The 25,534-nt window shown below is 38.5% G+C and overlaps 2 protein-coding genes across 5 annotated transcripts in view; one reads left to right on the plus strand and one right to left on the minus strand.

The window, feature by feature from the left end:
• On the minus strand, positions 1-25,317 carry LOC127067208 (transcription factor Sox-19b-like). Its single transcript, XM_051001883.1, has 5 exons — positions 23,950-25,317; positions 21,255-21,523; positions 10,149-10,343; positions 5,051-5,208; positions 1-2,255 (listed from the first exon to the last, which is right to left on the minus strand). The coding sequence occupies exons 1-5, from the start codon at positions 23,952-23,954 to the stop codon at positions 1,677-1,679; spliced, it is 1,206 nt and encodes a 401-aa protein (XP_050857840.1). The 5' UTR covers positions 23,955-25,317; the 3' UTR covers positions 1-1,676.
• Positions 1-25,534, plus strand: part of LOC127067205 (uncharacterized) — a 188,026-nt gene that overhangs the window by 84,769 nt on the left and 77,723 nt on the right. The window lies entirely within an intron of this gene.

Below are 25,534 nucleotides of genomic sequence, written 5' to 3' on the forward strand. Positions count from 1 at the left end.
TTTCTATACTCAATCCGCGATAAAAGAATTTAACGTTCGGTAAAGAAATTTTATTTACTACTTACTCTTGCTCGTTAGCGTCCTTCTATTGATCGATGATAGATAAAACTGTATGCAGGAAATCGTATGATATCAAGAGCTATTTAGACCATCTGTCTAGTTGGAAGGATAATACTTAACCTTTATTTTTACTTTCTTACTTACAGTACAATATTTATAGATTATTTCTGCCGCTCGTAATGTAATACTCGAATAATCGATAAAGTTTATGATTTATCGTAACGATACAAATATAAAGGTTACACATCGTACAGCGGGAAGGAGTTAAAGGGTCAACATGATTTCGCCTAACTTTCCAAACTTTTTATCCGTGCGTTCTTATATCCCACCTTTCTAAGATTCATAATTTTTGGACGAGGAATACGCGGAATTGAACGAACGGAATTAATTCTAATTCGGATACGCCTTCAATTATAATCACTATTTAATGGATGAGAAACTAACATTCATTTATTTATTTATCTTTTTTTTTTTGACATAACAAGAACTTCATTCCAACGAAATTTTGAATTTCTACGAGTTAGTTAAAGGAAAACGAAAGAAGAAATTAAAAAAAAGGGGGAAAAAATTAAAAAAAAAAATAATAATAATAACAACAACAATGCTCGTTCTAAGGCTCAAATATGCGTGTAGCTATACCTTCAATATGAAATTCAAGATTTGTAATCCTTCGATGAAAGTACATGGACGAAAAGGCGAATGAGACCCAATCGAAGGAAAAAGAGTGAAATTTCCGAGCGTCGTCGTACTGACGTGAGAAAGTTACTCTTTGCTACACTATTTACAGGAGGGACTATTTACAAATCTTTATAATCTGTCGTTAAATATAATCGGATCTTTGTTTTCACTTATATATATTCATATTCGTGAAAGTCACACATCGTTTTATTCCTATTTTCCTGCGTTTTCTTTTTCTTTTTTTTTTCTTTTTCTTTCCCATCTTCGTCAGACGGCGAATTTGGGTATCGGTATTACCCAAAGATCCTCTATCTCCTTTAAATAAATACAGAAACGACAGCGATTCGTTGGTTCGTTTTTTGTTTTTTATTTGTTTGTATTTTTTCTTTTTTTTTCTTTTTAATTTTTTTCTTTGTTTAAACTTTCTGACCACGAGTCCTGTTGGCTAAAAGGAAAAATGCAAATTTTTTCCCAACAAATTCTTGATGTGCAAACAATTTGAAACGTAATACGCGATCGTGTAAAATAAAATCTTAACAATATGTCTTGCAATAAATTAATCGGGGAAAACAAAATAGAAGTTATTAATGAGAAAGAAAAAAAAAGAAAAAGAAAAGAAAAGAACGAAGAAATAAAAGACAAAAAGAACAAGAACAAGAAGAAGAAGAAGAAGAAGAAGAAGAGGAAAGAAAAGGAGAAAAGAGAAAAGAAAAGAAAATGTACGAAAGAAAATCGTACGAAGATTCAAGATGAAAACAAAAAAAAAGGAAAAAAAAGAAAAAGAAAAAGGAAAAAAGAACAAAATCTGAGGACACGTGGCGGAAGTCGTATGATCAACGTGATATTTTCGTGGACCATATTACCCTGATGCGAGCTATTACTCGTTGTATTCAGGAGGATTGCTCTTCGAAGATGGATCAGAGCTAGGCTCTATCGGGTCAGAAGATTACAGTGAGTGGACGTCGGAATGATTCGTTTCCTGGAGCTGGTGCGGTTTGATAGCCACTGTATTGGCCCATTTGAGGTCCCAAAAGTCCGCTGGCTTGGACTGGACCAGGATAATAAGTTGGTAAACTGGCACCTGGACTCGCTGCTGATGACGTAGATGTCGAGCTACCACTGGATGATCCTTGCTCCGTTCTCTCATGTTGTTTGTTAATGTCTGGAGATTCGGCGGCTGGTGACCTTGTAGGACCACCAGCACCACTACCACCACCACCACCACCACCACCACCGGTTACGCTACCAGGACTTGATTCCTCATAAAGTTTATTCGGCTCGTAACTTGGCCGATTGTAATCGGATATCGATGGTTTCTGGTCCATATAAAGCTTCGATTGTTCGAAATAAGCTTTCGCCGAATCCAAGTAGCTACGATCGAGGTAAGATTTTGGACTTGAATCGAGATACTTTGGATCCGAATACATGCTCATCGCCAAAGTGCTAGGTGGCATGTAAGCGGCACGGTACTTGTCAGCCTCCATCGAGTACTTCATAGCATCCATGGAACTGACAACCTGAAAGCAAACAATCATTTTTTTCCCCAATGTTTTTCTTAAATATATCCTTATTATTACAGTCGCGAATACAAAAGGCAAATATATTCTACATTCATTTTTTATTTGTTCTTTCTTTTTCTTTTTTCTTTCATAGAAATCGTCTATAAAATTCTTTGAGAAATCAGAAAGAGAGAAATAGGATTTCAAAAGAATTGGTTTATCCTTAGCGAGGACAAACTCGCCGATGGCTATAAATTTTCTAACGATAGTCGTCGGCGTGGCTTCTTTGCGACAAAAACGGTCCTCTCTCTCTCTCTCTCTCTTTATTTAACTATCTATCTATCTATCCATCTATCTCTCTTTCTCTTTCTCTCTCATTGAATCGTTCCAACGACCGACTGCCAGAGGAAGGAGACGAAAAAAGAGGAAACGAGTGTGCGTATTCCCGATTCTATAATTCGTGGACGAAGGATCGCGGAGGATTCCCTTTGTCGGATCGTTAAGCGGCTTTGTCCGGATGATTTACATGCAGTCTTAGTCTCGGTTCGCGCTGCTCTCACCTCTCCCCCTACGTCCAATTGATTACACCTCGGTTCCGCAGCTCGAAATCCGAGCTACGAGAACGTTAAGAGACGCTACCGTTGCTGTTTCTACTTTGGAATGATTCTTTCCAAAAATGTAATAAGAGTTCTTCAACAGCCTGTTAAAAATTCGATAGATTTTTTTATCTTACGTTAAGATTTAATTACACTTTTTTATTTCTCTTCTCTCTCTCTCTCTCTCTCTCTCTCTCTGTTTGTCTCTTTTTCCTTCTGTCTATTCGTCTATCGAAATACTCTTTATCATTCGACCCCATGCGTTTCCATTTCTCCGTGTACGACGACGGTCCAAGAATAATGGTGCTTTTCTGAATGAAAACAGAGGAGTACGGTAGAACGTCATTGTCTAATTTTTTAAAGGCGACAACGTGCTGGACGAAGAGCGATGGCGACGACGCAAGATAATTAAGTCTTCCTTCTTTGCCGAGAAATAAGAGAAAGGAAAAAAAAAAAAGGAAAATAAAGAAAACTTCGTCCTCCTCCCCATTCTCCTTCATCTCCACTTCCACACCTCCACCTCCTCGGGTTCGAACGATGAAGAAGAAGAAGACGAAGAAGAAGAAGAAAAGGAGAAGGATGCCAAGAAGGAACGATGATAGCAGTCGCCTTGGAATTCTTCGAACGTGCTCGACGCGCTTCGCCAATAATAGCCGCTTGTATCGCGGCATAGCGTCGTTCCAGACGCGTCGGCCATTCAGCCGTTGAATGCAGAAATAACTAGCTATCTGTTTGTCTCCCGTAGCCAGCTGCGGAAATTCATACACAGACCACGGTCTCCGGTTTCTGTTTGCGAAGCCACCCTGGGGCCTCTTTGTTACCGCGCGAATGAAGCGTACCTACACTCTGCTCCTCCTCGTTCTCCTCCTTCTCCACCACCATCACCACCTCCACCTCCTCCATCGTCGTCGTTTCCTCTTCCTACTCGTCCTCACTTTCCTAGATACCCATCAGTCTTTTTTCATCTATCCGTACCTTCATTCTATCCATCCACCTGGCATTACCATCGTTACCAAGCCTATGCAAATCTTCGTATCTTTCTTTTTTGTCTTTTTTTTTTCCTTTCTTTTTCTTTCTTTTTTTTTATCGATTTTTTGTCGTTGTCGTATTTTTTTGTCTTTTTTCTTTTTTCTATTCCGCGTTAGACGATCCAATGAAAAGTTCCTATTCAGTAATAATCTTTGCGTCGCCTTGGATTAAACGAGCGATTCCACTACGTCGATCTCTCTTTCTCCTCTGTCCTTTCTTTATTTCTTTCTTTCTTCTTTCTCGTTTCTTTTTCTTTCTTACCATCTCCCTCATCGCCAATTAGTACCGCGACACGATTCTCTCCGCTTATCCTCGTCTACGATATAAGACGAAGGAGTCGTTTGTCGTCTCTTTCATTCCTTAACCCGACACTTCGTTTATGTTTCCTTACATTTATTAATGCGATTAGTACAAACGGATTTGTTGGAATAACATTTCTATGGACGTAGTTCGTTTTAATACAGAATTGAACCGAACGATTTTGTAAGATAATTTTTCTTCCTTTCTAATAATTCGTTTCTCATTTCGTAAATATTAAATTTCTTTGTTGTTTTTTTCTTTTTTTTATTATTATTATATAGACGTATCCTACAGTCTTATTCTCTATATGTACTCTTACAAAACGTTCGACGATATCAAAACGAATCGTTAGTCGTAAAAATGCTATCCCAATATTTTCCTGCACGGGATAGGGGAGAAGAGAGCTAGTGGGTGGTCTTCTTCTTTTCGTGGGTATCGCGATAATAGGTGTTTGTGCGAATGTCGTGCACCCTTATAGAGGGATCACGACAAATCGACTTGCCGATGTCACTCCCGCTGAATCGCTTCCATTCACTAATTGTCCCTACTTTTGTATCCCATCGAAGGTCTAAGAATCGAAAGATATCGTTCTTTCGACTCAGACCTATTGTGGAAATATGTCCCTCGCTTTCTATGTTTTTCTTTTTCTTCTTTTCTTTTTTTCTCCGAACGTCAAAACGTAGTAAACATTTATAAATACGATAAGATCAATGGCCAATTCTTAACTTCCTGATACATGTTTCGTCTACATTCACGTAGAGTCAAATATTTAATTTAATTCGTCGTAATCGTGTTTGCACGGTATTTTATTATTATTAAAAAAAAAAAAAAGAGAGAAAAAAATCGAATACCGTATGGATAAAAATTAATTAGGTACGCGAGACTCACTTGTGCAGGTGCAGCGAGACCAGCAGACATTGCTGCTGCCGATTGCTGAGCAGCCGCTGCAGCCGCAGCGGCCATACTGGCTGCGGAAAGTGAACCGTAAGCCGCTGCAGGCCCATAATATGGTCCCATACCAGCTTGTCCCATGCTACCAGCCATTCCTATAACAATAATTGTAACAACTTACAATTAATTCCTATAACACGATACATTGACTTTTCTCGTTTCGTTTATTTTTATTTTATTTGCAAAATAATTTCAAGATCAATGGGTATGATCGTTAAAATGATGTTTTACAAGGGAACATTACAAGTGACACATAGTATACAGCATATCGATCATTTCTGTCGAACAAACGAGAATATGAGAGAGACAGAGAGAGAAAGAGAGGGAGAAGCGCTTCATTGTCCGAGAATCGACGAAGCAATGAGAAGACGTCGTTCATAGCTCGTTTAAATGGCCGGAGTCTATACGGAAGAAAATCCTAAGAAAAAAGAAGAAAGAAGGACGATGATTGGCACTGAGTTCTTAGATTTATGATCTTCTCGATCGATAATCGAGTGATCGCTGGAACGAAGGTTTCACGTTACCTCGAATACGACGACTTATGATAACTCGTATATTTTGAAAAATACTTGCCGATGACCAAATAACAAAGAATGATGAATTTTTCGAAGATCTCAAATGTTCGATAAGCATGACGAATCGAAGGAAAGAAAACAAAAATAAATAAAAAAGGAAACATAAATGTTCCAACGATTATTATTTTCTCTTAGTAACACAATTCTCTAATCGTCAAATAAATCCCATCGATCTTGATCGATTCGATTTATCTTTTTCAGTGTTGGTTTACCCTAGGTTAGATTATAGCATAGATCAGAACGAACAGATGTTCGATGAATCGGGCGTGTAATACGCTTCGACGATCCCCTATTGCTTTGCACAGATTTGTTTGACATTCTCTTAGTATTCTCTATTGTTTTTATTCTGTACACCTTCTCTCCTTCACAGTTATTACCCTTTTCTTTTGCTTGATTACGTAATTTCCTATGTATTTGATTTTTTGTAATCTATTATCTATTTATTTAATACGTCTTAAAATGATAAAGAATATAAAGATGTAGAAAGTAATCCCTACAGAAAAGTGTTCGACGAGAGGTAGATAAAGAAAGAGAAACAGAGAGGCACGTAAAATAATTTTTATCTATATATCGGCTATATATCGATAGTTCAAATATTGACAAAAAATCTGCAGTCGCAAATAATCTAAAAAAAAAAAAAGGAAAAAGAAAAATCCCAAAGAAAAAACATGTTGAACGTAGAAAGAAAAAACGACAAAATTGTTCGTGTCTTCAGAAAAAAGAAAAAAAAAAGAAGTTATAAATATATCAAAGTCATTTAATTACAACATTGTTGATTGAACAATCATGAATTGAGAGAAAGCAAAGAATGATTAATTTTCAAAAAAAAAAAAAAAAGAAACAAGAAAAAAGTAGAAAACAAGTTACTATATAAGAAGGACTAGCGGATAATATAAATCTGCCAAGGAAGGGAATTATAATTTACGCGACAAAGCGCCACTCATCATGCTTTCCTTAATGATATCAAGAAGGGCCGATGATGGTGTTGGTGGTGTTGGTGATGTTGGTGATGGTGATGGTAATGGTGGTGGTGGCAATGCGAATGGGTAAGTCGGAGGGTCCCGTAGAAGAGAGAAGTACGCGAAGAAAGGGCAAGGGGGAATAAATCGTCGAATAATTCCCTTCGGCGCGTAAGGGCCCTATTTGTGCGCGACTCGTTCCGGAGTCGTGAGACGATTCATTGGTTGTAGCCACGCGAACGCATAAACATGTCGCAGTGAACGCGTTATTTATCGAATTGTCTCAAGTTCCGTGCGAATGTCCGGTGAACGAAGTTAACTTACGCAAAAGCCTGGGGACGAACGAAGTTCGACGTAAAACTTTTTGTTAAAAGATTTACGGGTTTTTTTTTTTTCAGACTAATAAAATCAGCTGTTGATAAAATTAAAGAAAAAGAAAAGGAATAATCAATTAATCGATCAAAGTAAAAGTTTACATCGTTTCACGTTGTCCTTTCTTTCATTTTTTTCTTTCCTCTCGTAAGTTAAAACGTACCGAAGTATAATTTTATATTTTTTGTTTCTTTCATAAGTCGTACAAGTCATATTCGCTTGTGATAATAATACAAATAATTAAAATAATTACGTTATATATGAAGGGACCACCGTTGTCGTTCGATGTCGAATATAAAAAGAAAGAAAGAAAAGAAAAAATGTCTAACAGCATTACCAGGAGGAGGCGGCATATTTCGCGTTTGCGTTTATCGTACTGCTTCCCATTAGGTCGCTTTTTATAGTGAACTCTCCGATGGGGAAGAGATAGGAGAAGGGTAAGAGAGGTAGGGTCGGAGGGGGCGGAGTTTGGCGGTAAACCCTGATCCTCGTCCCTTTGAAGTAAACTTTAGTATTTAGATCCAGTAGTACATAGTCAGCATCAAGTCTTCCGTATCGGCTTCCTCGATACAGGGAACAACAAATATGGCTTAAGACGCGATAAAATGCTAAACTACGGCAATTATCGTCGATTCGAAGCGACGCTTTTCTTTCGTTAGAGCGGGGAAGTAAATAAGTAGTGAATCTACGTGATATAGAAAGTGTATATATACACACACACACATATATATGTATGCGTGCCTAAGTGCATTAGTGTACGTGTATGCGTATATGTTTCTCGTAAGACGAGAGGGTTAAGTCTCTTCCCTCCTCCCCCCTGGGAGCAGAAAGAACATCTCAGAAATTTCAACTTAAGCCGATAATTTATCCCAACCACCCACGCGCATCTCTCCACACGCGTGGCACCGTTTGCACTGTACCTACTGAAAAAATAAGAAGAAGAAGAAGAAGAAGAAGAAGAAGATGGAGAAAGAGGAGGAGAACGAATTTCTCGGGAAACAGAAAGAGAGAGAAGAGAAAATGAGTAGAAGGAAAGAGAGAACCGAAGGTGGAAGGCTACGACCGATAAATCGAGGATTACCGATCACCCTTTTGCCTGTGGAAGTCGCGTGGGCGGTTTGGGGATAAATTCCAGCCTTAAAAGTCCCCCATCGCCATTGCCGGAATTAATAATTTTCTTCGGCTGTTCCGCGAATAATATGCGGCCGTATCGTCCCGCAGGAGGGTGAAATCGTGAATGAACGAAACCGATCGACAACGAGAGGATTATTCTCGTATATACCTAACGTTGTTTTCCTTGGCAGACTTCTTTTCGTTGTTTACCAATGACATTTCTATTTCTTCTTCTTTTTCTTTTCCCTTTTCTCTTTCTCTTTTTCTTATTGAAGTTTTTTTAACAGCCTCGAATTGCGTTTGTGAAACATCGAACGACTTTCGATTCAACTATCCACCTAATTTCGTAACATTATCGTTTATCGTGTTGATTAAAGAAAGAAGTAGAAAATAAAGGAAGGGAAACAAAAAGAAAGAAGAAGAAGAAGAAGAAGTAGAAGTAGAGAAGGAAGGAGAAGAAAATCTTCCTTTTTCAAAACGATTGCCATCGAGTTAAATATTAACAGAGTTTCTTTCTTTATCATTCTTCGCTTTTCATTCCGCATATGTTTCGCAAAAGAAACGAGACAATGTTGCAATCGTTTCGAAGTAATTGGAAGCATTACGAAGCAGGTAAAGTGCAGCCTTCGTGTTATTATCGAAACAAGTGGAATATTGCATATAACTAAGTACATACGATCGATTCGACCGATCCGCCGTCTTATTCGACTCGAATGAGGACTATCTTTAGAAATTTTATTCGATAAATAGATAATTGAATTGATCGACGTTTATTGGAACGTACGAAATAGGCTCGTCTCTTCGAAATTTTATACCCTTTGATAATTTCATTAATCCGATTTCATATTTCTATTTCTATACCGAAGGATTTGACTTTGGGAGGAGAAAAGAAGAAAAGAAAAAGAATAATTTAAAAAAAGGGAAAAAAGAAAAGAAGAGAAAAAAAATATATGTAAAAAGAAAAAAAAATTAAGAGAAGCAAAAACAGAGAGAGTAAATAGATACATAGATAGATAGGTAGGTAGATGGATAAATAAATAGATAGATAGATAGAGAGAGATAGAGAAAGAGAGAAAGATAAAGATAGAGATAGAAATAGAGATGAAAAATGTTCATTTTCTTCGCTTGAGAGAAACGCAAATGCTTCGTCTTATATATGTGTTTACGCAAGTGTAGACGACGAACTCGCGATATTTGTCACGACGTCTGAACGTTCGTCGACGGTTGCATCGCTTAGTCGCGACGCGAAGAGAAACGGAAGTGCGCATCTTTGATGCCAGAAGATCGGGACAATGAAGGAGCCATTACCGGATCGTTCGAGGAAGCGAGCGAAAGAAAAAATAAAGGAAATAGAAAAGGAGTCGAGGGAAAAGAAGAGAAGGAAAAGAAAGAGAAAGAAAAAGAGGAGAAAAAGGAAAAAAAAGGGAAGACGACTTTTCGAAACCACCATTATGAGATTTCCGAGCGTGTTTCCCGGGGGCATTGAAACCACTGTGTGTGCTTTCTAAATGACAATACGATCGAAATGCCAACCCTCGGGAGACCCAAGATAAGATAAGAATATCAAAGGCTACGAGAAACGATTCTTTTATTCCGCTTGATTAAAACGCCTAAGTTTTCGAATTTCATTCAAAACAAAATTTTATATTCCATAATTCGTCCTGTGTGTGTGTGTGTGTGTGTGTGTATAGTAATAATCTGTATCACCGATTTTCGAAATATGTTACCGTGGAACCATTTTGGCAGATTCCAATTCAAGAATCGATTCAAGGATTTTCGCAATGTTTAATGATCGTATTATCTGAACGACTAAACTTTTATATTATTCGTGTCAGATGATCCGACAAAACAGTTGGCTATATTATGGTAGGTTTTATAATTATTAGGAAACTTTCTGAGGGTTTACACGATGAAAGAAAAAGAAAAAGAAAAAAAGAAAAGATTTAAAAATCCCTCGATTATATGACATATCTAACTAATTAGATACATACGGGTTTGTTAAAACATATCTATTACCGGCTCGAAGAGCATCCATCGGAACACTTGGATAAGGAATGCTATAAGGATATCCCTCTTTGCGTAATGTTTTAGGTTTTCTTCTAGGTCTGTATTTGTAATCAGGATATTCCTTCATGTGTTGCGCTCGTAGCCTTTTAGCCTGATCGATAAATGGCCGCTTTTCGTCTTCGGTTAACAACTTCCATTCTGCACCTGTAAATCAAACGAAGAAAATCCAATGAAACATTTTGAAATTTCTTAATGAAAAGCTTTTTGAAAAACAAAAAGAAATAGAGAAGAACAACGCGTTGGATGGATTATGGTTCTAATGAGAACACTGTTTGAAACTGTTCGAAAATTGTGATGAAAAGGAAAAGAAACAGAGAAACAGAGAGAGAGAGAGAGAGAGAGAAAGAGAATGATGACGATGACAACAACACGCACTTTGTAAACCTCCCACTGTTATAGTTACACGAATAACGCTTTGGATCAATGAATACAAAGGCCATTGGTGGATGTACTACATTTGTTCGTGGTTGAAGCGTCGCTTGCATCGCGATGCTGTCGGTGTCCTAGTCGAGACTGGTGGACACGAGCGTTATGATTGAATTGATCGACGTGCGGATGTTGTGCATTGTTTAATGGCGCGTCGATTATTATCGACTGCGCTGCATCCCACGATTTTTACCTCCAACCGCACTACCCCTTCCCCTCTACTCCCATGCGCTGTCTCTTTTCCACCCTCACCACCACTGGCTCTTCTCCACTGATCCCATTTTCTATATTTCTCTCTGTTTTCCATTCCATGGTAGACTGCTGAACATGCGAATCAAAGTTTAAAATGTGGTCATGTCGACGAGCCTTTTCAAAAAAAAAAAAAAAGAAAAGAATAAAACGGAAAGGAAAACTAAATATATCAGGAAAAAAAATGTTCTTTTATTCTTCCTCTATTTTTTTCCTCCCATCTAATTAAACAACAATATTCCTGTTCTCTTTGAGAGACAGATTGTATCGAATAATTAAAATCTATCGAAGACGAATTCAAATCTATTAACATTCAAAAATTCTTTAAATACAAAAGGGAACAGATTGAGAGGATTATTATAGAAATTGATTTAATTCGTGGATCAAATTCTATTGGTCCTACTAGATAACACGTTTTAAAAAATAAGGATACTGGAGTCATGTTATTTCTCGAGATAAACGAAGAAAGAAGGAGAAAGAGAAAGAGAGAGACAGAGAGAGAGACAGAGATGTGCAAAGAGAATCGCTAACACGAAAGCAAAGCTTGCTGTGCTCGCATAGCGAAACGCTTTTACGACCCTCGAGCGTCATCGTGTCGCGAAGCTTTCTCTCTCGCCACCGACGAGAATTGTTTCACTGGGAATTAATTACCACTTGTTGTTGGTGCGCCGCCGGCATCGAGAACAAAGAGAGAACGAAACCCTGGGTATCCTGCGAAACGCTTTCTATTTATGTATGTGTGTGTGTGTGTGTGTGTGTTATATATATATATATATATATATATATATATATATATATAACTGTCAGTTTCGAAGTCAGTGCCGATATTAATGTATACAAAAGTTGAGATTCGTTGACAACGACAACATTATTTTCATACTTTCTGAAAAATTTTAGACAGAACACTCTGTCTCTCTCTCTCTCTCTCTCTTTCTGTCTCTGCCTCTCTGTCTCTTTGTCTCTCTGTCTTTCTCTCTTTCTCTCTCCCTCTCTATCTATCTATCTATCTATCTATCTCTATCAATCTAGTTACACGCTTGACGCACAAAATTCTTCAAAGCAAGAACGCATCAAAATCAGATTTTCTGTGAAATTTAATTTGAAGTTCAATTAACAGGTATATAAGATAGATACGAAATCTTTTTTTATCAATCCTAATGTGCTTGATGGATTGAATATTTTATTCATATAACTTTATCTACTTATTCATAATTAATACGTATTGATACGACTTTTCGTCGTCACTTTATATTTCACAATAATACTTGTCGTCTTTGAAAAGTATTTCTTTGTAAGAAAAAATAAAGAAGACATCGCTGAAATGTATCTGCAAGTGTGTCTGAAGAAAAAGCATTCAGGAAACGTACGATCATAATATCCATAGTCTACGGTAGCTCTATATCTCGAGGATACAACATCAGCAACAGTAACAACGACGACGACGACGACGACGACGACGAAGACGATGATGGCGACGGCGACGATGGCGATAGAGAACTCTGAGGTATCGAGGAAGAAAGGAAAGAAGGAAGAAAAAACGAAAAAGAGGGGAGCGAATGGAGGATAAAAGTTTTCGATACGGAGGACACAGAGAAACTAACCTACTACACGCGTGTGGAAATTCTTCGTGCGAGGAAGAGTGGAAGAAACGAGAGCAAAAGAGAAAGAGAAAGAAAAAGGGAAACAGAGAGAATGGATGCACGTTGTTCGCGAGACCTTTTTACTCTTTCTCTGTCTATCTTTCTCTCTCCTAGTAGTTTGCTAGCAGTAGGCTATGACAATGGGAAGAGAGTTGCTTTCTACAAACCTATATCGAAGCACATAGAGCTAAACAATACGAATACGTGGTGACTTACAATGAATCGGAAAGAATGGTACCTACGTAAAAAGAGGAAAAGAGAAACAGAGAGAGAGAGAGGGGGGGGGGGGAGGGGATAAAAAGAAAAATTCTTTATTCCGATCGTTCATGACGAATAATGCATACCTATGTTACACATCAACGCTACGATCAATCGTCATGTTTCTTCCAAAATTCATCGAAAGTGACGGAGTGTATAGTCGATGAGGAAAGTAAGAGGAAAGTCAAAGCGAAATGTCAAGTTTACTTCCTCTATTTATAGTAGTATTATGCTTTATCCAATCGATACGCGTTTTCTCGTTAGAAAGGCAGGTGGTAGAGCGACGAACTAGGTGGGTAGAGTTAGAGGGTAGTCAAGAGTGACGGGTAGGTAGAGGGTGAGCGAGGGGGTGGCTTGGTGTATTTGTTTAGAACAAAGGCTTCCCAGCAGCAGCAGCAGCAGCAGCAGCAGCAGCAGTAGCAGCAGTAGCAGCAGTAGCAGCAGCAGCAGTAGCAGTAGCAGTAGCAGTAGCAGTGGCAGCAATAGCAGAGCAGTAGTAGCACTGATGGTGTTAGTAGTAGGGTATACTTTCTCTCTCTCTCTCTCTTTCTCTTTTTCTTTCTTTCTCTTTCTCTCTTGTTTCTTCTCTTCGTCGTTTTCGAAACGACTACGACTACGACGACGACGACGATGACGACGACGACGACGACGACGACGACGACGACGGCGACGACGACGACGACGAGCTTAAAGCACAATGGCGCTTGCTTTTCAGTCCTTTCGCCGACGGACAATGGCGTTTATTTAACATCGTTTAAAAGTACAAAGCCTGTTAATTAATGGACGGGGGTGGAAAGGCTGCCAGAGAAAGGGAAAGAAGGGAATGGAGACCTTCCAGAGGATAACGCGGCCATGCCGACAGACCGACTACTACCACTAATAGGTACCTAACTTCTCTTTTACCCTCTCTCTCTTTCTCTCTCTCTCTCTCTTTCTTTCTCTTTCCTTTCTGTTTTCATTGTCAAAGCGGGGAAAAAGCTGCTGCTGGTTTCGAGAGGAAAGTAATTCGCCGATGAGAGAGAAGAATCCTAGGTACATTCCTTTTCACGAACGTCGACTGAACGAGGAGATGAAGTTTCTTTTTTTTGTTTTCTTTCTTCCTTCCTTTCTTTCTTTCTTTCTTTCTTTCTATTTTTGTTGTTGTTGTTTTTCTCAAAAAAAAAAAAAAAAAAAAGAAGTATGACGAAAAAGTACGCGATCGTAAACGTTAATTTGGAATCTTACGACGAAATATTTCAAGTCGACCTCTTTCATAGTTATTTATTATACATACTTATCTTTGTAAAGAAAAAAAAATATATATATATAGAGAGAGAGGGAGAGAGAGAGAGAGAAAGAGAGAGAGAGAGAGAGAAAGAAAGAGAGAGATTCCATTCAGTCGTATAAAAAAAAGATTTAACCATCCGTTGTACCGCGAGTAACGACACGAGCTAGAAAGGAGCACGAATCGATCGAACAGAACGTTCTCGTTCTACGTCGACGAGCTGTCCGTGCCGATGAAACGTGGAAATTGGAAAACGTTTCCTATGCTTCCCGTCGTTCGTCGTATGTGCGAGGAGAGCCTTTCTCTCTCTCTTTCTCTTTCTCTCTCTTTTTCTACTTGGCCGATTCTCAACATTTTTTTCTTGCTTCCTTTCTTTCTTTCTTTTTTACTTTTTTCTTTGTTTTTATTTTTTGTCGTGTAGAAAAGTCGTGTAGCGTCTTTATGTCCCTCATTAATAATATCCCGTATTTATTAACACCTTTTGATATTTGCACTTGGGAACGCTCAATTAAGACGTTACGACGAGAGAATGGGCCGCGACTCGAAGAAGGAAAATTGAAAATAATGGCGAAACGAGATGCTAAATAAGACACACAATAAGAATAAATTGTATGCCTTCGTGCTTCCTTGCGTTTCCCTTTTTCAAAGCTCCTCCCTTCTCTTCTTCCTTCATCTCCACCATTTCCTCCTACTCCTGCTCCTCCTCCCTCTTCCCACTTCTTTCTCATTCTCCATACTTTGTTAGCGGCGTTTCCCCTTTCTTACGACGCATTACAATGAGGCCGTTATTTCCGTTACGGAAGCTGCATCGTACCAATTAACGAGAAAAGCCTCGAGGGCAACCAAAGCCCAAGATATGATTTATATATTTTTAATGAAATACAATTGGAATTATGAAACATCCTTGGATCTATGTACCCAACTATCTACGTTTCGACCTATCTAGAATTCCGTGATATCTTATTTTATTTTTGAATGAACGTTATATATTATTTTCTATCATTATTAATGGTCGATTAAATCGATAATCATTTGACGATCTTCGTAGCTTCCGTGATTACATCATTGATCACCGTTACGACTTCAAGGTCCTCCTTAATTAATAGCTATCGGCTATACCGATAACTAAACGTGAGTAACAGTTAACGAAAAAAAAAAAAAAAAAAAAATAGAAAGAGAAAGAGGAAAAAAATAGAAAAAGAAAGAAGATAAAGAATAAACGGACAAAAGAATTTTAATTGATTCTTGATTTCTCAATAATATATAAATTTTTAGCGAACGATTATATTATTATATTTTATTCTTTATATTATACATACGATGAGAGCACGTATTTCATCGTTATGTTAAACATTATGATGTCCAAGGAAAAAGAAAAATGGCGACGGAGACTTTTGAAAGATCGTTTTGAGAAAGTAAGAAAGATAGAAAGAGAAGGATAAGAGAAAATGAGATGAGAAGCGGGGAAGAGCGCTCCGGAACGATCATTTTTTCTCCCCCTTCCCCTTTCCCTTTTTGTTTTTTTAATCACGCGAGCGAAAGAGGAAAGGCGCTTAGCCGTACGTTTTCTACGCGTTTTGTATACGTCGCCTTTGTCGCGACGGCTCGCATTGTTCTTTCGCGATTCTATAGGATTCGCACGGTGTCGGGATCCTCCGCGAATTGTTTTCTTCGCGAATTTCAAGAGAGAGAGAGAGAGAGAGAGAGAGGGAAAGAGAGAGAGAGAGAGAGAGAGAGAGAGAGAGAAAGAATAAAAAAGAGGTAGAGTCTTATGACTGATCTAAACGCGATCGAGCTACGTATCTCGTGATTAAAAAAATTGTTAATTACCTCGTTAACGAGTTATCTACAATGTTACTCATAAATCATCAACACACACACACACACACGTGCATAGACACATATATATGATAAAAATAAAATAAAATATCGATAATCCCGACACAATAAAATGAAGTAATCATATCTAATCTATTAGTAATATCTATGTACTTATTCGTATCTATACAATAAAGATTTTAATTAAATCACATAGAACAATATATAGATATGTAAGTACCTAGAAAAAAAAAACGTTCATTCGATAAGATAAGAATTCTTTCTACATTTAATAAAGAGTTAGATACGAAAAAGCGACGATGATGACGACGAACGACGATGGTGACGATGACGATGATAGCCACCTAACAACGCAAAGATTTCTCTGCGGAATAAACGCGGTAACGCGTCTAAACGAACGAATGCAAACGAGAAATAGAGAGAGAGAGAGAGAGAGAGAGAGAGAGAGAGAGACGAGGGACCGAGTTTAATACGCGGAAAATGTACGTGGTCCCTAAGGACACGTCAGGACACGCGAAAGGCTAAATAGGATCGTCGTGGACGCGAAAAGGAGAAACATCCATCCTCCTTTTCCTTCTCCTCTCATCCCTCTCCCTCTTCCCCTGTTCTTCAACAGCTTTCCTCCCTTATTCTCCGTTGAGTATCCAACGACACAAACCGGCACGCGATTCGTTTCTCTTCGATGTGAACGACGAAAGAACCGAAACTCCGACTTAAGAGCGAGCGAGTGAGCAAGCGAGCGAGCAAGCGAGTGAGCAAGCGAATGAGTGAGTGAGTGACTGACTGAATGAGTGAGTGAGAGAAAGAAAGAAAGAGAGAGAGAGAGAGAGAGAGAGAGAGAGGTTTCAGCAAGCGACAGAAATACTTCATTACGATGAAAGCTTCTGCACGTAACTCTCCTCGAGTCTCTTCTTCTTGCCTCCCTTCTACAAGCAGAGCTTTTCTATCTCCTTCCAGGCGACACGCTCTTCTCCACCAACCCCCTCGCATGTTTTTTACGCACGGTGCACCTTCTCTACGCGCCGTTGCTGCTCGTCCTCTTCTTACCCCGCTCTCTCCTTCATCCACCACACCGTACCACACTACCCTATCAACTCCCCCCTCCCTCCCTCCCTCCCTCCCTCCGATCCTCTCTCTCTCTCTCTCTCTTTCTCCCTCTCTCCCTCTCCCTTTCTCTATTCCTTTCTCGCACTCTCTCGCTCTTTGTAAAGTTACTTGCTCGTGCGCGCGCGTGCATACGCTTAGCTTAGAGACGACAATGCATTGGGGGTATTTTAGACGATGGCCGACAAAAATGAAGAGAGGGAAAAGAAAGAAAGAAAGAAAGAAAAAAAAGAAAGGCAGAAAGGGTAAGAGAGAGAGAGAGAGGATAGGGAGGAAGAGGGAGTATTCTCAAATAGACGAGAAGAATGGGAATTACGTCGATCGATGCAAAGACGTATGAGAGAGTCTCTAAAGAATCTTGGATAGTGTTGGCCTGTAAAGAAGAACTTTACTCGCTCGCGTATTCCCTTTTTTTTTCTTTTTTAATTTTCTCTCTCTCTCTCTCTCTTTTCTTTCTCCTTTCTCTTTCTCTTTTTTCAATCGGATCTCGCGAATATCAACGAGAATCTTATATCGCATTGATACCTAAGTAAGCCTCCTTTAAAATCTACTTATATATGAATTTATTGCATATATCTCTAAATCACCAATTACAATGGTATCACATTGTTAATCGAAACTTGTTTAATATATGCAAACAATTTTTATATCGTATTGATTAATAAATATAAAAGTTTACAGTTATAAGATTAACATAAAAGTTTACGGTTATAAGATTAAAGAATTTATTACTATATATGTATACGTATATGTTATATATATATATTATGTATCTATCTATTTCAAACGAACTTCATCTAATGCAATACCTATCACTGTAATCATGATAAAGCCTTTTCCCAAACTTGCAAAGTATACGTATATTACACACCGACTACATCAAAGTCCAATAAGGAGATTAGCTTCGACCATTTCGTTTCCCAATGGACCATTTCGTTACGAATTTATGTTCCTTTTCTCGTCACTTTTCCATCTGTGTTTCTCTTCATTTTCCCTATTGGCTTTTACCTCGTTCGTTCGTTCTCCATGAAAATGGAGAAATACTTTGAATCCTTCAAAGACTTGTATCGTCATCTTCTAATCGACGCAATAAAATCGTGCCTAAGACGTTACGCGAGTGAAGAACATAAATGCTTAGTAAGAGATAATTCTTCTTTCGACCTTCTCTACAAATCTGTGGTTTGTATCCACTTTACGTTCGTGACTGGTTACATACATATATATATATATATATATATATATATATATATATATATACACATATATACATAGATACATATATATTTGTATGTATGTATATATATATACGTAACATCTTAATAGCAAATCCAATGCCCGTCTGATCGTTTGCTAAAATTAATTATACTTCAGCCAAGAATAGAAGACATTGACGCGTTTAATTAAATACTACAATCAAAGATATATCTCATCAAATGGAAATTACAAAAGCTTTTTTGTAAGAGTATTAAAATATATAAAATCTATTCTTTCTTTTTTTCACATCAAATTTTCTTCGCTAATAACGTACTACGAATATTATTTCTTTTTCTATTTTTCTAAAAAATCAAAACTTTTACGAAATTATTGAAAGGAGCGTTCGTGGAATTCCACGTACCTATCTACGTTCGAAAAATTCTACGTGTATCGAAGAAAGAAGAAAAAGAGACAGAAACAGAGAGAGAGAAAGAGAGAGAGAGAAGAGGTACAAGGGGTAGCACCAAATATGTCGAGAAAGAAATAGAAAAAGAAAAAAGAGACGAAAGGAAAGCTAGAGAAAGATGGAAAGAGAAAAATGAAATTTACGAATGTTCCGACAAGGGGAGTACAGAGTCGCGACAGCTAGCTATACATCGTCGTCTAACGAAAAACCACCCTCTATCTCTCTCTCTCTCTCTCTCTCTCTCTCTCTCTCTCTCTCTCTCTTTCACTCAGCTTTTCCGTACATATCAACGTATAACTATACACGGTGTGCCAGGTATACGGCGGTAAAAGAGCGACGAAAAGAGTGTCGCGTCGACAAAGAGTGTGAGAGGGAGGCAACGAAGAAGGATAGAAAAAGAGAAAGAGAAAGAGAGATAGAGAGAGAGAGAGGGAGAGAAGGGGTAAAGATGGAGTAGGGAGAGAAAGAAGAGGAGGAAGAGGAGGAGGAAAGGCAGGAGGTTCGAGCGTGCGCGCATCATATTTAGCGAGGAGGAGGCACTTCCCTTATTCGTCGTCGTCGAGGGAGCGAAAAACGGGGGTTAGAGAGAGATAGAAAGAGAGAGAGAGAGAGAAGTGGAGGAGGCGAGGAAGAAAATGACGGATAAAGAAGCGCTCGAGGGGTGCTGCGGGAAGATCCCTTTGTCGAATACTCGGTATTTAACGGAAATACCAGCCGGAATACCTTCGTTCTCGCCCATCTTTTACCCTCTCCTATGCCGTACAAGACTCACCCCTTCTTACTCGGGATCCTCCTTTTCCATCGTTTTACTTACTCTCTCCTTCTTTCTCTCTTTTTCTCTTCTTTCTCTCTCTATGTATCTATCTCTCTTTCTATCTTTCTATCCGTTTATCTATCTATCTGTCTGTCTATCTCATTCTCTTTCTTTCTCTCTATTTTCTATTGAATTTTACTTAGATAGATATGCGATGTAAATGTGGTTAAATCGATTCCGTGCGACGTAAATTTGCATATAAAATTGTCCAAGATTTTTGTATTTAGATACATATGTACATACATACATATATATGTATGTATGTATGTACGTATGTATGTGTATGTCGAAATTTTGGCGAACAAATTGTATTGCATTAATCGTGAACTTCGCGTTGCATGTTGAACGTGACAAATAAGTAGTAAGTAGACACTACTACCTACGTTGTTTTTCCTACTATTTTTTTTTGTCCTTCCTCCTTTTCTTTTCCCTTCTCTTTTCTTCTTCCTTTCTTTTCTTTTTGTCCCTTTTGTTGTTGTTGTTGTTGTTGTTGTTTTGCTTCTCGTCGTAACAAGCGTAGGAGGAAAAGAAAAATAAAAAAAGAGCAGAAAAAAAAGCGTTTTAACGTTGTAAAAGTTCGCGCTTTTTCAAAAGTACCTACCTAACTGGAAATACCTAACGTCGGCGCTCGAGGGCGCCGGAATTACGCGCGGAAACACAGAACGTCGACAGGGGAAAAAGAAAGGAAAGGAGGAAGAGAAAAAATGAGGGAGGGGAAGAAAAAACAACAAAACAAAAAATAAAACAAAAAAGAGAAAGACGAAAAAAACAATAACAACAACAAAAAATACAAAGAAAAAAAGAGAAGGAAAAACAACAACAACAACAAAATAGAAAGAAAGCAACTATTTTCCCTCAGAAGAGTCGACTCGCGAGATATACACCTACCTACACCGAGATCCTTTTAATTATTTTTCCGTAGCACTCGCACCTTGCCCTACTTCCGCCTGGCATTTGTTCGAAAACGTGCGAGCGAGCGCGCGAGCGCCACACCCTCCCTAACTCTCCCGCCAGCTTGCTCTAACTATTAAAAGATTACAGTTACGTTTTTGTTAGTTCATCTCGCTTTCTTGTCTATCATCGCACATTAACAAAAAAAGAAAGAAAAAAAGAAAGAAAGATAAATAGAAAGCCATAGTAACTTTTTTCACCCTTAACGTGGTTAACGATTTCTTACACTACGATCTTCTTACGTATACATCCTTTCATAAGAATAATTAATGAAATCTCTGTAAGATGCATCGATAAGATGATTCGTGGAATTAATTGTGATAGGAATAAAATACAGCAACGCAGCAAGGACGACCGATTAAAAATGAATTCGAACGAATAAAGGGAACGTTTCTTTCACAAAGATAGCAGAGTCTCCTGTCGATAAATGTTCGTTGAGTTGCCAAATTTGTAACGATCAATTTTTCGATCTATCAAACGAATTATATGTTATAAATGTACTTCCGTTTTCATTGGTTATCGATAAAGTATTACACGGGTAAGTTCTTCTCACGAATGATATTTTCCAATATTTCCGTCGAGATATGTATTAACTTAATGATATTAAATTTAATATCGTTATCACATATAGAGATTTATAAGAGATCGATTCAACGTATATGGATATGTATATATATTTGTACAATGTAAAGTATCTTAAGCGACACGATAATTTACAATTCTTCTTCACCAAATAGATATATTACGTATTTGCATTAATACGTACATTACAAAAAAAAAAGAAAACGGAAGAACAAAAAAGTATATATGTTAATTTTCGTGTGATAAAAACAAAAAATTAAATTCTCACCAAGCCTTTTGGAAATTTCACTATTGTGCATCTTCGGATTTTCCTGAGCTATCTTCCGTCGCTGAAGTCGGGACCAAACCATGAAAGCATTCATGGGTCGTTTTATGTGTTCGACCTGTGCCTTCTTGACGGCTGCAGGGCCAAGAGGGCTACCAAGGGCAACCCCCATGGGACCGACCCCTGTGGCACCCGGTGGAGATGTACCGGGCATACCCTGCATACCTCGTAGGCTGTCCGTGAACGAGCCATCGCACATGTTGCCGCCGGCTCTGTAATTAAACGCGAGACACTAATTAGTAAGGGCGATGAAACGGGTTACGACGTCACGGCCATTACGATTACAAGTTGTCGATTACCGGATAGCTTTCGAATATTATTTCTTCGAACCTTTGACATTATAATTTCTATTTCTTTCGTTTCTTTTTTCATGCTCGTAAAAATCTACGTTCAAATAAATATTACATACAGTTTTGTCTTCGAAATGACAGGGGGAATATTAATGGTAAATAAATATCTAAGTAGCTATCCATTTACATTTAAAATTTTATCTTTGATCTTACAGTAAATTCTCCAAGCACCCTGTAATATTTTTTATTACATTCCTGCTAATCCTTCCAATAATCGGATAAGAAAAAAAAGAAAAAAGAAAGAAAAGAAGAAAAAAGATTTCTAAAGAAACGAACAAAATAATACCTACATAGATTATCTTCATAAATCAATGGCTAATTCCTTATTCGTTTCCTTTCTCGATTAGGGAACGACTAAATCTTATCCTTTCCTCGTATCAAAGCCATCAAACAATCTGAGTATATTCAAGATTGCACGCGTTAGCGAGATCGCGAGTGGATGATGTCAAACTCCTTTTCGTCTCTCTCTTTCTCTCTCTTTGGACCCTAAATGTCACCCCTAAAGCGAAGGGTTTGCCGAGAAGAGAGTCGACTGTCGTTCCTTTTCTATCTTCTCAACCACATCATATTTATATCTATCTATCTCTCTCTCTCTCTCTCTCTGTCTCTTTTTTACTAACACAATTACCACGCGAATCTCTCCTTGAGTATTCATTAAAAAGAGAAGAAAAAGGTGTAGTGGTCGTAGGAGGGAGGAGGAGGAGGAGGAGGAAGAGGAGCCCAGGGCTGTAGTTACGATTTTGTAGGGTTAAAATCACCCTCGGTGAGAGCCACCCTCGAGTGTCATTCAACGAGGATTAATAGATACGTCGGTTAACGTGGGCGCAGGAGGAGGGCGGCGGGCGGTTTTGGGGTAAGGTAGGGTGGGATGGGGTGAGGTGGGATCCGGGTGGGTTCGAGCTTTGGTAGGTACTCTCGTCGAAAGGGAGAATTCGATGACTAGAGAAAGAAAGAGAGAATAGGAGGGTTGCGTTTGGTTTGTCGCCGAGAAGATGCTGGAAGTAATGGTTGTTGTCAAGAAGCGCTCTAGGGGGGCATTAGGAAGCGCTAATTGAATGTTTTGCCACGGCACAGCGGATATCTACCAAACGATTCGAATGATTTCGACTGGAGTGGCTCCATTCGAGGGAGAAAGAGAGATAGAGTGATAGAGGGAGAGAAAGAGAGAGAGAGAGAGAGAAATCGTGATTCGATTCGCACATTTTTCACGGCCCGCCACGTGAAGCGATTCGTGCGATCCGATTATTTTTTTCTTTCTTTTACTTTCTCGTTTATTTACGCTCGTTTATTTACATAAGTAAGCAAGTTTGTAAGCATGTAACTAAGTAAGTACGGATTTGGTATCGTCCGCTCGATTTAACATCATTTGCTTGTTTAACTTTCACCAGATTTGAATATTTAATTTGTATGTATTCGCTTCATAGAACTTTCGCATTATCAAGCAAACGGCATTAAACGTCTAAATAGAATAAGCACGATGATTTGAAACAATAATCCGTACGTAAAGAACGATATTATATTTTTTATTCGTTCGAACGTTTTTACGATCAAATTATGCACGAACACACGGTCTTGACTCTTTTACCGTCGCTTCCATAGTAATTGTTTCGGACAAAATGAGCTGGTAAATATTCTACTCTTTAGAGATTATAAATATTCATTCCACTAGACGCGTTCTCCTTGTATTCTTTTCATGTTTCCTAATTTTTTCTCTTCCTTTTTTTTTCTTTACTCTATTGTAAAATTATCTTTTTCTTTTCTTTTCGTTTCTCTCTTCTTTCTTTTTTTTTTTTTTAAACATAAATGAACCATAGCAATCGATAGAAGAAGGATCATACGTGTTTATTTGAAACGTAGACAAAGTAATAATCGTAATAGTAATAATCGTAAATAATAACGCGTGTAATAGATATTCGACAAATTGTATTCTTAGGTGAAAGATCAACGCTAAGTATCTATCGCGTTTACTGTTTTTATTTGCTACGCAATGTCAACTACACAACATGTAAACAAACATTTCTTCTGTTATTGCGCTTCAAATGTACTTACTTACTTATTTTATATGTAATGAATCATATCGAGAAAAGAAAGACAAAAGGAAAGAAAAGAAAGAGAGAGAGAGAGAGAGAGAGAGAGAGAAAAGAAAGAAAACAACACGAGATGAAGAAGACGATCGGAAGGTCAAAAATACGAAGCAAAACACGTGTTACGACGATAAAATTGAACACGGAGATAAACATAGAGAATGATATATCTATATTTAACGAAATACATTGAATTAAACTCACCTCATATAGTGGCCGGCGGCACGTTGATGTAAGTCCAGCTCAATTTTGTTGCCGTTGGTTGAGACTAACGTCTCAAACGTTTTATTATACAGAAGTTAATGCAACAACAACAAACAACAAATAATAACAAACGGAAGTCACTGCACTACCGATTTGATCATATTCACTCGGAGCAGATAATTTTCGGCTTGGTCCAATATGATATAGCACTTGTTTCACGTTTCCGAGGGTAACAGGTAATCCACGATATACATACGTATCTAATATGACGTCGTTTTTTGTTGATTGTATCGCACAAGGTCGTATACGAAAAGAAGAAGAGGAGGAAGGCGAGCGAGCGAACGAACGAACGAACGAACGAACGAACGAACGAATGAACAGACGGACGGACGGACGGACGGACGGACGGACAAACGAATGAACGAACGAGTCACGTTATCCGACGCATCCTTGAAATTCGTAGTTTTCTGCTCCGTCGATGATAACAGGAATTACGTTATGAAGAAGTAAAGGAAATAAATGATTTAATCAGGAAACGTATGCGAAAAGGAGAGAGAGTGAGGAGAAGGAGGAGGAGAAAGAGAGAATGAGAGAGAGAGAGAGACAGAAAGAGAGAGAATGAGAGAGAGAGAGAAAGAGAGAGAGAGAAATAAAGAAATGTCCGAGAAGCACGAGGGAGAAGCACGTAGGAAGTACACGGCAGCGTCGATCCTTCCCCACGAACGATAGTTTTGGGAGTGTGCCGCGCACGAAAGGCTCGAGCTCGAGGGCTTCGGTTATCCCGAAGTCGTGCCGAGTTGCATTCGGCCGTGGATCTCCCCACCACAGTCGTTCGCCCGGCCACTAAGCTCACGGTAGCGCACGACTCGGATAAACGCAACTGCCAATCTCGCGAGTCGATGGGCGTGGCCGTTTCACCGACGGCCATCCTACGTCGCACGTTGATTGGTTCTACCGGCATGCTCATCGATACGAGGCTGGTCGAGGCGGTGGGATACGTCGCGTGTCGAACTCTTTCTCTCTCTCTCTCTCTCTTTCTTTCTTTCTCTCTTTCTGTTCTGTCTCTAACTCTGTCTTTATGTGTCTCTATCTCTCTTTCTCTCTCTCTCTCTCTCTCTCTCTCTCTCTCTCTCTCTCTCTCTCTCTCTCTCTCTCTCTCTTACGAAATGTCCCAACGATTCCTTTCTCCTCGTCTTCTCCTCCTGTATCCTTTTTTGTTCCAATATTAGTTGCGGCAAACTTATCTTCCAAACTAACCGGACTTAATTATCACAAACGGTAATCCTCGTGTTCTTATTTTCAGCATAAATATAACAATAACGTTTCTTATTATAATAAATCTCATAATCGGATACTCGTGAGGTATGACATGACAAGACGAACGAAATATTAATGATAATTAATCTTATTTGTATAGTCGACGATGGAAGAAACAAATTCGATATAATTTCGTCAAATCGATTTCCTGTAATATGGAGTTCAATCTCTATAGATGGAAAACAATAGGATGAAAATTATAAATAGAATAGGAGAAACAAGATGTCAGGTAAGTAGAGTAGAGTAGAGTAGAATAGTACCTGGCACG

Source organism: Vespula vulgaris, chromosome 10 (assembly GCF_905475345.1).
Source record: "Vespula vulgaris chromosome 10, iyVesVulg1.1, whole genome shotgun sequence".
NCBI lineage: Eukaryota > Metazoa > Arthropoda > Insecta > Hymenoptera > Vespidae > Vespula > Vespula vulgaris.

What these genes read in the sequence shown, in the direction of transcription:
- LOC127067208 (XM_051001883.1), bottom strand. An exon ending in GATGGATGCTCTTCGAGCCG is followed by an intron (nt 5,209 to 10,148) that starts GTAATAGATATG and finishes TTATTGTTATAG; the next exon opens with GAATGGCTGGTAGCATGGGA. An exon ending in GTCTCGCTGCACCTGCACAA is followed by an intron (nt 2,256 to 5,050) that starts GTGAGTCTCGCG and finishes GTTTGCTTTCAG; the next exon opens with GTTGTCAGTTCCATGGATGC.